At 40.5% G+C, this 12,474-nt stretch overlaps 1 protein-coding gene across 8 annotated transcripts in view; it reads left to right on the forward strand.

Moving 5' to 3' along the window:
* Window positions 1-12,474, forward strand: part of RBMS3 (RNA binding motif single stranded interacting protein 3) — a 702,138-nt gene that overhangs the window by 284,610 nt on the left and 405,054 nt on the right. For all 8 annotated transcript variants that reach the window (XM_077760752.1, XM_077760745.1, XM_077760748.1 and 5 more), the window contains exon 4: window positions 7,605-7,696. In XM_077760752.1, the coding sequence (XP_077616878.1) occupies window positions 7,605-7,696 (92 nt within the window). The remainder of the gene's footprint in view (window positions 1-7,604; window positions 7,697-12,474) is intronic.

Below are 12,474 nucleotides of genomic sequence, written 5' to 3' on the forward strand. Positions count from 1 at the left end.
TTTGGTGTAAAACCATTCCAGATCACTTTCTGAGGATGTTTCAAAGCATAGGTGATTTCAAATTTTAATGACTTAGATTTTCCTTCCCTCAAAATAAGCATTCTTGTCACCAGCTTTTGCATTCTAGCAGGATTTATCTTTTGCCTTTGTTTTCACATATCTGAGTTATGCCAAATGGCTATTATGGTACTACTCTGTAGTACCCTTGCTTCATTATACTAATCACTGCAAAGAAGATACTGAAGTAATGACTAGGGTCTCTGGCTAATTTAGTATTATCAGTATACAAGTCGTCAAGAATTTATCACTGCTGCTCTGATACCCTTCTTTGATCACATAGTGCAGAAACTTAGGAAGTACAATATTAAGAAAAGACATTCAGCCATCACTCAACATTTTAGGGATGCGGGAGAAATTAGCAGACATGCGAGACAAGGAGGCACCCAGACTCCACAAGACCTATAGGAAGCCTGCAAAGCCTTCCTCCCTTCCTGTAGCTCACCTTCCCTCCCTGAAGCTCAGGTTTTCTGCTCTGACCTCAGACGACAGCCACAGATTATTGTTAAGTCTAACCGAAAGGAGGAGGCATTTATGGGAGGGCAACTCTTAAACATTTTCACTGTTATATTTGAGTAGATCTTCACTTGAACGTGTAATTCCTAGACAAAGTGTTCACTTACTTTGTTTAAAAATCACATTTGACTCACAGCTGGATCGTCTTTGAGAGAAGTTGGGTGTTACATCAAGCCATCTGTGTTTCAAGTGGGCTTTTATGACAGCCATTCTGAAGAGGAAGAGCAATGCAAACGTTGTGAAATGTAGTGTACAGTTCACTCTCAGAGCAAGTCTCCCTCAGCTGATGAGATGGCACCACAGATCCAAACCAGGAAATCAAGTTTTAACATTCCCCTCCCCACAGCATATAAAGTACAATCCCAGTGAAGGTTAATAGGTAAGCAGTTGCAATAGAAAATGTAAAAAGCTAGCAGTACCAGAGAAGTATAAAATAGGCTATTGAAGTTGGTAAAGAGACTTTTAGCACAATTCAAATAGATTGCCACGCAGTGGTCTGGTTGAATGGCAAAGGTCACTGAGAAGTTGCCTACAAATACACTAAAGGAAAGGAAACCAGAACCCTCTGGGCCAATCCATTGTTCATAGAACTCAGTTACAATTTCTACGTGTATACATAAACATTTTTTTTCTTTCTTCTGTTAAGTCACCGGGCGTGTAGAGCAATAAAAATAGCAAAACTTTAAATTAACACACAAAGTTTAAAGGATTTCAGGAAAGCATTGATTATATCTGCCAATGGAATGAGCGCGTTTGGCAAATGACCTAATTAGCGTGGAGTTGATTCTTTCTCACTGCTCTGCTTCCCACTAATTGCAGAACTACTGGCCTTCTCCCCTTGACAAGGAAGAAAAACAAGGACAGGGGTGTGTAGAGAAAACAGTGACATTCAGTTTTAATTCATTTGAACCTGCTGCCAAGCTTAATTATGTAATTGAGGGAGTGAGACTGGTGTACTTCCAGCCACTTGGGCTGGGGTTTCCGACGGTTACCATTCACCAGCGTTTTCTCGAGATTTTAGTGGTTACCATAAAGCATTATTAGCTGGAGCTGAACTAATCTCCTTACCCTGCCCTTCTCCAGATGTAGGTGTGGGGGTTTGTGTTCCCAGGCTTCATTATTTGTCATCAAGGAAAGCAAATTTAAACCGAATTGAAGTCGCTTTATTTTGCAGGGAATGTGTCATTATTCTCTAGGAGCAGCCTTGCATTTCATTCTGTTCTCCTGGTTACACGTCGTATGTACCGTCAGGAATGCAATGTGTATTTCTACAGTTGGAGTGTTTTCCAGGGTGGCTTGAGACATTTTAACCTCTGAGCTTTCATTTCAATTAGTGAAATTGAATAGATATGTATGGAAAACACATAGCTCCGTCAAGTATCTCCTATCTGGTGGCTTCTTCTTTCTTTACAGCTTTGTGTCATGGGATCTGAGCACCCTTATGGTTGTGGAAGTTTCTGTAGAGGAGATGTTTTGTGCAAAGGCACCACTCTCTCTCCTTGCGGGCATGATGGCTCTAGAAATACATTCTTCTCAAAGTTCACTCATTCCCTCCCTGATTCAGAGAAAGCTCAGGTGTCTCATGCCCTCACAGAGGTTTCTTCTGTTTGGGTTGGAGCTGAGCCCTGGAGATCAGCATTGTGATTTTGTAATATCCTGTGTAATGTATTCCGGGGTGAAGGAAGGGGAGGAGGCCAGAGGAGAAGCCACGCTGGAACAGAGATGCAGGGTCCTGGAATCCATGGCTGCCTGGCTGGGTGGCAGCGTGGCTAAGCCAGACTGGGACCACTTGGCATTATATTGTTCTTTATAGTAAAAAATGTATTAATAGACATTTTAATCAGTTCATTCCCACTCTAGTCTGTGAAGTCTTAGTATCTTTTACACATGCTTTTAATTAACTTTGACAAATATTTATGAAGCACATGCTATGCGTTAAGTACAGTCCCAGTAACTGGGTACATATAATAAATAACACTGATTAACCAAGAGTGACCTTTTTTTTCCCTTCAAGTTGCAATGAGTAAAGGGAAGGATCCCTCTTTATTGATTTATTTTGAGAGAGAGAGATAGAGAGTGAACAGGGGAGGGGCAGAGAAAAGGAGACATAAGATATCCAACAAGCTCTGCACTGGCAATGCAGAGCCCCACATGGGGCTTGAACTCACAAACCATGAGACCATGACCTGAGCAGAAACCAAGAGTTGGATGCTTAACCAACTGAGCCACCCAGGTGCCCCCAAAGATCCCTCTTTTAGTAAGGGAAGCACTTCTTATATGTTCTAGATTCTCTCACTCCATCACTTTTCAGGAACATTATTCTATAAATTATCCTCTTGCCCTCCTGAGGTTTTGATCTCTTGCTGTCTCCTTGATCATCCCTATCCCAATTGGAAATTGCCAAGAATAGCCCTATTGTGGGTACAACAAATAAGTATTTGTTGAATACTTTGAACGTATACTCTGCAGTTCCCTGGCTTCCTACTGAAATCACCTGAGGAACACACATGTGCACATACACACATGCACAGTTTGTACATGTGTGTGCGCGTATGCACACGTGCATATGTGTGTGTGCGCGTGTGTGTTTGTAAATACCTGGCCACATTACCAAAGATATTGATTTACTTTCCTGGGGAAATGGACACTAGTATTTTTTTTTTAATCTCCCAAGGTAAATTCTAGTGTGCAGCTAAGGTTAAAAGCCTTGGTATCTCCTGGGGTGACTGAGTGGCTCAGTCGGTTAAGCATCTCACTTCAGCTCAGGTCATGATCTTGAAGTTCGTGAGTTCGAATCCCACACCAGAATCTATGCTAATAGCTCAGAACCTGGATCCTGCTTTGGATTCTGTGTCTCCCTCTCTCTCTGCCTGTCCTCGGCTAGCTCTCTAAGTAAACATTAAAAAAAAAATTAAAAGCCTTGATATCTCCTATCTTAAACCAAAACAGCTCCTTTGACCTTGTATCACTCTCTAGCTGACCATCTCTTAATTCTCCTTCCTAGCAAGATAAGGAGAGGTACAAGCACTCTCTCTACCTCCTCCTCTTCGCTGTTACTCTTTAACTACCCAACAGGCTTCAGTCCCTAGCACTTGCCTGAAGCAAATCGTGATCATGACACTCACGTTCCTAAGCACACTGGACACTTGCAAGCTCTCATCTTGCTTACACTGTCAATGGCACATGACAGTCGATTTCCCTCTCCTTCTTGGAACAGCTTCTCCCCTAGGTCTTGAGACATCCTCTCCCCTTTCCATTCCCTTCTCCCTCTCTGATTCTCCTGCAGCCTCCTCTGCAATCCCGTGTCCCTGCCTGACACCGAAATGCCGAAGTTGTTCAAGCTCCAAACTTGGGCCCTTGGTTTCTACTTACACTAGGCATTTTTGTCTCTTTCCATCTCTGTAAATCTGTATGCCATTGACCTCCTAATTTATATTTCCCATCCTATCCTCTTTTCTGAGCACTAGCCTAATATATCCAACGGCTCCTTGACATTTTTACTTAGATATCTCACAAGCATTTCTGACTCAACCGATATTTTAATTTTCCCTCTCCCCTGTTGGATCCTCCTCCAGGCTCCCCACATCAGTAAATCACATCTCTACCCACCCAGTGGCCTGTGACAAAAAATCCGTAGTAATCCTTGTCTATATCCCCCCTACTTCTAACCCAGTCAGTCTGTCATCAAGTCCTGCTAATTCTGCCTCTATAATATAATTCAGATTATCCATTTCATCACCACCATGTTATCGACAGCCGCCATTTGTCTGGGTTGCTGTAATAGCCCCTAACTCCTCTCCTGATGCCACTCCTGCTGCCCACCTTCTCCAAAACAATTCAGTCTGCAGCCCAAGCCAGTTGGAGGGATATTTTAAGAAACGCAAATCATTTCAGGCCACTGCTTCCCTAGGACTTTCAATACTAAACAATCAGTAGTTAGATTCTGTATTATGTGCTTTCATTTCTTAAGAAAGGCCTGCCATAGGGGCGCCTGGGTGGCTTAGTCGGTTGAGCGTCCGACTTTCGCTTAGGTCATGATCTCGCGGTTCGTGGGTTCGGGCCCCGCGTCGGGCTCTGTGCTGACTGCCAGCTCGGAGCCTGGAGCCTGTTTCGGTCTGTGACTCCCTCTCTCTCTGACCCTCCCCTGCTCACGCTGTCTCTCTCTCTCTCTCCTAGAAATAAAAAAAAAATTTAAAAAAAAAAAAAAGAAAGGCCTGCCATTTGGTAATCATAGATTCGTTTGTATGGTTATTTGTTTCTGTCCATCTCTCAACTCTAAAAATGCATAAGGGTGAGAAGTGGGACTATTCTTTTTAACTGCTATGTACCGTGTGCCTGGTAAAATCCCTGAAATAGAATCCCATTTTTTAAGAATATTTTAACTTTATTTGTTTTTTTGAGAGAGGGAGGGAGGGAGAGGGAGAACGAGCAAGGGAGCGAGCACACATGAGCAGGGGAAGGGCAGAGAGAAAAAAGACAGAAAGAATCCCAAGCAGGCTCTGTACTGTTAGCACAGAGCTGGGTGTGGGTCTTGAACCCATGAACCATGAGGTTATGACCTGAGCTTGAGTCAGACACCCAACCAACTGAGCCACCCAGGTGCCCCAGAATTTCATTGTTGAATGAAAGAATGAGTGTGTGAATGGATAAGGATAACTGACCAAAGCATATAGTGGAAGGGGGTGCCTGGTCAAATCTTGCTTTGCCAGTTCTACTGAGAATTCAACCACTCCATTAATAAACATACAGACTAAATGAACTGCATTGAATCCACTTGTGGAACTGCTTTGCTCTATGTCCTAACTTCAAAATCAAGGAGTTTTCAAGAACTGTGTCCTCTCCCTAGTGGGCTTCAGAGGCTCTTGTAAGGAATGTGCCCAGTGGTGTTATAAAGTAGTTCATTGTGTGGTGCATTTGGGAAGTTCTGTGGACTTCGCTTCAAATACTGGACTTGCCAATTAGGCAGCTTGACATTTAGTGGGTAGTTGTGCCATCTGGCTTGAGCCTCTGTTTCTTCATATATCATGAATGGGCACGAGGCCAATGATACATGAAGTTATCATTTCACCAGCTATCTACGTGTCAACACACAGGACAATACTTGGTACATAACAGACAGTATCTACATTTTAGTCTTACCTTCTGCTCCTCTGACTCTACTTCTTGACTTATTTTGTTCTCCCCACCCCCCGCTTTCTCTTTCTGCTTTTATTCCCTCTATCTGACTCATCGCAGTGGGTGGTAGTACTCCTATTACTCACATAGTTTGAATTTTGTGGGAAGAGAAGAATTAACAGTACTTACAGAGCAGGCTTCCCTTTGGATTAGAAACACAAACTTCGCAGCTTTTCTGCCCAGCTTTTCAAGAGCATTTTATGGTACACTGCTGTGTAACAAGTTCATTTTGGGATACCATGCTGGGAGGAAGAAAAAGAAGAAGGGATTCGAGGGGAGAAAATTAAAAAGTTAATTAAAAGAAACAAGTTGGTAATTGAATTCCCTTGCGCTCTCCTTCGGTCATGGCAGGGTGGGTCCCAGAGCACGGTTAGCAGGCTTGCATCAGCAGCTCACCTCCAAACTTCTGGGGACAAGCATGAGGACACAGAGCAAATCTGTGCCCAACAGATAAGAAGAGGATACACATGATGGGCTATTTAGACATGCCAAATCAAGCTACTCATCCCTGGGCTTTTTTAATTTTGAGATATTCTTAGGGCATCTGACATTACAGTTAGGCTCAAATCCCAGACTAATATCAGCTCGTTTACGGTCATACGGAATCCCCTTTCCATTGACTCTGTTTCATTGATTCGAGCTATTTCCCCGGCTTCACTGTGTATATGCACTCACACGGGCACAAGGGCAGAGAACAGTAGGACGCCTGTGCCTTTTTCAGATTATACTCCAGTGACAAATACGTGACATCTGTTGCTTTTTGAATTATTTTTAAGAGAAGCTTGAGGAGCGTCTCGGTGGCTCAATCAGTTAAGTGTCCGACTTTGGCCAGGTCAGGATCTCATGGTTCTTGAGTGTAAGCCCTGCGTTGGGCTCTTTGCTGGCAGCTCAGAGATGGGAGCCTGTTTCTGATTCTGTGTCTCCCTCTCTCTCTGTCCCTCCCGTGTTCACTCTCTCAAAAAATGAATAAACATTAAAAACAATTTTAAAAAAAGAAGGTTGAATATTTATCTGTTAAATTATTCTATCACATATCACTTAACAGTGAAAATGGCTTAGTTAAGATGTCATCGAGGGGCTCCTGGGTGTCTCAGTCAGTTAAGTGTCTGTTGATTTGGGCTCAGGTCATTATCTTTCAGTTTGCGGGTTCAAGCCCCGCACCACACTCGTGCTGACAGTGTGAAACCTGCTTGGGATTCTCTCAGTCCCTCTCTCTCTGCCCCTCCCCTGCTCGCTTGTGCATGCTCTCTTCTCTTTCTCTCTCTCAAAATAAATAAATAAACTTAAATTTAAAAAATGTTGTCATCAAGTGAGACAAGGTTCCATGGTGAGTTAGCATGGGCTTCTGTATCACCTGGAACTGGGTTGAGACCCTAACTCTCATTCACAACCCTCATTCATTCACACAGTCAACATACATTTATATACGAAATGCCTACTGGGTGCCACATACCGTTGGGGTTGCATGTGACCACTTTAATAAGTTGACCTATCAAGGCTTTTATTGACATCAGCTTTTTTGAGGTTTTGAAAATTAACTTCAGCCATAGACATTTCTGTCTTTTTCAGCATTTTGTGTTCCTCATCCTTGCCACAAATTCATTGAAGAGGGTCATGGTAAATCATGTATTACCTTACTCATCCAGTTAGCCCAAGTCAAACTGCTGACTACATACGCAACCTCCAGAAAATAAGAGAAATACGATTTTACTTTTAATGGTATTGTGGTCTCTCTCCTGACGTGTTAAGGCTGTTATGGTTATTCCAACAGTTATGAATGCAAGGGTGGCAGCAAACATGTCTTCCCCTGGTGTGATCGAGACACAGTCCTAATGAGGGGTTTTGTGTTTTCACAGGGTACGGTTTTGTGGATTTTGACAGTCCTGCAGCTGCACAGAAAGCAGTAGCATCTCTTAAGGCAAATGGCGTGCAGGCACAGATGGCCAAGGTAAGATTGGTGTTTAGATTTTTTTTCTTTTGTGATCATATATTTTTTCCACTTCTGTGAGTGGAATCAGAACTGGAGTCTGCAATGATTTGAGTTGCATTTACTTGTTAGTGAAGGCAAGAAACCTTATAATAGGTTTGGCTTGGAAAATCCTGGCTGGTTTACTTCATTGTTTCTTTGTATTTATTAATATGCTTTTTTGTTATGGCGACCTCATTAGCACTTTAAGGGCACTTGTGAAGTGCTCTGTTTTGCCTGAAAAAGGAAGTGTGTGTGTGTGTGTGTGTGTGTGTGTGTGTGTGTCTAGGGCTTTCATCAGTAAAGAGTTTGGGAGTAGTACAATGTGCGTCAAGTTGTCATTGGTAAACAGTGCTAAAATATTATTTACTGTCATGTTGGGGAAAGCTGATGGCTGAATCACAAGGTTGTCTGATCTGTGCAGGGTAAGGAGTTCAGTTAAAGCAGGCATTATCTGGGAGCACCTGGGGGGCTCAGTCAGGTGAGCCTCCGACTTCAGCTCAGGTCATGATCTCACGGTTCTGGAGTCCAAGCCCCCTGTCTAGCTCTGTGCTGACAGCTCAGAGCCGAGAGCCTGCTTCACATTCTGTGTTTCCCTCTCTCTCCCTGCTTCTCCCCTGCTTGCATGTCTTTCTCTCAAAAATAATTTTTAAAGCATACATTGTCTGTATTGCTAAAACTTTACTTCGACCTTTATGTTTAATTTTACTGGATAATAATTTCCTAGATATTAATAACTTCCAATATACACTTATTGTTTTGTAAAACAATAGTCTGAAACTTTATCTCTGAGATCATAACGCATTTTTATAATCAAGAAAATAAATAAGATTATTTTAAATAGTTTTGAATTCTAATTGCAGTGGTAGTTATAAGAGTCTATATGTATGATAAAACGGCATAGAACTATATACGAATATCAATGTCAGTTTTCTGATTTTGACATTTTTGCTATAATTATGAAAGCTGTAAACTTGGAGGGAACTAGGTGAAGGGTGAATGCGATCTCCCTCTACTATCTTTACAACTTGATATAAATCTATGATTATTTTCAAATAAAAAGTTTAAGACAATCATTTATAGCATATAGATGCTTGATACATATTTGCTTCAAATTAATGGTCATTTTGGCCTTATGCAACTAAAAGTTTAAAATAATTTTCTGATTCCTGTTATTGAATGAATTTGTCTTTGGATTTTCAAAAGTCAGCTTAAAGCACCAATGGATCTTGAAATTCAGACCTAGTGCATTTGGGCCATATTCATGTATACCCTTTCATGTATACCCTTACCCTTAACTATCCCCATAAGACCAAGTCATCAAATGTCCAGTCATTTGATCTTGTTATGATGGCAAACATCCCTGATAATGTTTTCCAGTTTCACCATGAGATGCCCAGAGGTAGGATATTTGGTTTTCTTCATCTTCAGATGTCTTAGCAAGCTGATGCCACTCATATCTGCTAATCTTTGGTTGTAGATCACTTCCCACATAGATTATGTTAGTGGACTCAAAGCCCTTTTATAACACATTAGTTGTTCTTCAAGGCTGTATAAATTAGAGTTTGAATTCTTTCAGCTGCATAATGTATTCCTCATCAAGAGTGTGCCTGGAAGCTTCCAATCTGGCCATAAACTCAGATAGATGAAATTACTATTTGTAATTAATTATAGAATTATACACATGTTTTGGTTTAAAGGCTACTTGGCAAAGGAGTCAAACTACCTGGCAACTTAACCAAACACTTTTTATACCCAGGAAGCAAGTGGCAAAATATAGTTGCTGGAGACATGCAAATGAACTGAAAGGCAACTGACAAGAAAATCATTATAAAATGCTGATGAAAAATAATGTTATTGGAATATCTTTGATTTATTTTGTTGATGGACTAACAAGTTTTGGAAATGTTCTGAGAAAAAATATATATATACATAAATATATGTGTAGTGTTACTTGTTGGATAAAAGTCCCAATCATCTTGCAGAATGAGCAAGGAAAGTTGGCATTGATTTTATAACTACTGAGGAGCCATTGTGACTATTTTCTCTCTGTTTATGAGCATTGTGGTACCCAAGGAATCTCTGTCTCTGTCTATCTCACCCTTTTACAGACATATACACCAAACACTGAATTTTTACCTAAACAGGAGGCTGTCAAAGGGAATATATTTTAAAGAGCTTCTAAAAAAATATTCATTATGGCCAGCATTTTCCCCCTTAGCCTGTGCCCAATGTTCAATGTAAGGAGATTCCAATCAGAATATTCAAAATTTATTTTACTTCTGGAGTTGCTGAAAGATTTCCACTTTATCAATTATGCTGTCTGTGGAGTCAATTCCTATTCCTCTATTTTTCTCTCAGACTTTGAATCGAAAGCCCAGAGCTGTAGATCCACATCTGCGTACTAGAAAACTTTCAGCAGTAAATGGCTCTGTAATTTAACTACCCAGAAGCAAATAAATAGCCTCCCTTTGACAATGAAATGGAACAAGCTTGACCACCTGTATTAGCAGATTTCTCACTGAGCTATTGGATTTCATGGCTTTTTTCCCGCCTTTGTCCTGGTGATAACTATAATTTATTATCATATAAACCTGCAGTCTCCAGGGTGTGTGAAACTTGCACTATATTTTTTGCCATTTAAGTATCTACCGAATCGCCTCACACATCCTTGTTCCTATCAATATCCTACCATGCAGGTAGTGGTGCTACATTTTAAAGATGCAAGGATTTTAAAGCAAAAATGCTGCAAATAATCTAAGTTCCCAATAGCAACCTGGAGTGAGCACAAAGCTCTCCCAGGGAATCGCTCTAGCTAACTTATTCCAATGTATGCATATGAAAAATTCAACTGATTTGTCAACTAAGAGGAATCAAACAATAAATCATCCAGTAAGTGGTAATTGATTAATAATGTATAGCCATTAACACAAACTAACATTTTCTGTATACTTTCTGTTCTGTCAAAAAGAGTTTTTAGGAGTCAAAGGAAATGCTCCTTTGAAGAGAGCAGATTTAGAATATTCTAGTAATACATAGTGGTTGAGTGTAGGTTTGGAGAGAGATAAACTTGGCCTTGAATTCTGGTTCTGATACCCTCTGGATGTGTGACCTTGGCTAAATAATTTAAATATCTCCTAAACTTTCTGATAATAGTACTTATGTTATTGAACTAAGGATGCCTGTCAGAATTAATCTTAAAAAATACACAAAGAATTTAGCACAGTGCTTAGATTACACTAAGAATTCAATAAATGTTAATTATTCAATGACTGTTGTTATTCATTAAATTCAAATTTGCTACTGAACCTTCTATGAATTCTAATGTTTGCTTTAAGTAGTATGTCATTACAAAATAGTTGGGAAATATAATAAATAACGTCAACAAACATTTTTATTACCTGCTAAGTATCAGGCACTGTGCTAGGTGTTGGAGAATCAAGTTGAATAAAACTTCTTCCTTATTCCAAATTTTTAACATTTGGTCCATCTCTTGGGATTGCTACTGGATTGCTCTGGATTAAGAATGTTGATGGGCATGGAGGAGGGCACTTTGGGGATGAGCACTGAGTGTTATGTGGAAACTAATTTGACAAAAAACTATTTGTTAAAAAAAAAAAAAAAAAGAATGTTGGCTCTTCCTGTTCTTGCCAACTTCAGTGTATTTAAAACAAAATCATATGTCTCTGTAAGCATAAAAAGAGCTGAGGGGAAAAAAAACAGCTAAGAATAGTTTAATCTTGTAGGTATTTATTTTCTTATTAATAAGAAGGCTGTAGATAGGCAGTGAAGGGCAAAAGCCCTCAGGATCAAGATCTTCTCTGCCATTCTTTATGGGTGACATTCACCCATATGTTGTTTCTAAAGCCCAGATACTCTACCCCTATCTTAACCAGGAAAAACAAATGAATCTGAAGCTGATGGATCATTCTGACTGATTGTGTCCTTTTAAAAGCTTTCCCAGAATCCCAACTTAGGAACTTGTGTTTACATCACAATGGCCCATACTGAGTCATATGGTTTCCCCCTTAGCTGCAAAAGAGGCTAGGATTATAAATAATTTAGCTTTGTTGCCTCTAGTAGAGATAAGTATAGTTCATCTTTTTGGCTGTCCAACATCCATTGCACCATTCTTTTATACATTCTTCTTTTATACATACCCTTTTATACATTTTGTGGCGTGCATTCATTTCTTCCCCAAAGGAGCATACCTCAAAGCCTCATCCTATAATCACGTCTGGTGATGCCATCATCCCCAACAGGCTCAGACATGGCTGCTTCTCATGGCTTAGCACTTATAAGCTTAGAAGACAAGTTATCTCTCCCAACTCCCACAATATAGAACAACAGAGAAAAAAATAGGGTACATGAAACTAAAGAGAGACCACTATTCAGGAACAGAAAGAATGGGAAACCAGCAGAAATCACTGATTGCTAGTGCATACCAAATCCTGGAGGCAGGAATAGAATTCTAGCTTTGCAGTGCAATAAGTTCATTGGTTAGCCAGTCTTATAATCCTTATGTGCCTTCTAGAGAGATCTTTCTTGTGCATTATTCCCCATGGCCTCACTGAGGCCTCACTGGAGGACTGTACGGCTCTAGAAACTGAGTTTTCCTGGACATAAATTTGGAAACCAAGAGTCCAAGAGGATGTTAAGCACATCAGGGATAGTATATAAATCCCATGTCAACTACGGCAGAAACCAGATCGGGACCAGAAGAAAGGAATTCGCTCTTATAAATCAATGACCTTAGTAGT

This window comes from Crocuta crocuta, unplaced genomic scaffold (assembly GCF_008692635.1).
Source record: "Crocuta crocuta isolate KB4526 unplaced genomic scaffold, BGI_CrCroc_1.0 scaffold253, whole genome shotgun sequence".
Classification (NCBI taxonomy): Eukaryota; Metazoa; Chordata; class Mammalia; order Carnivora; family Hyaenidae; genus Crocuta; species Crocuta crocuta.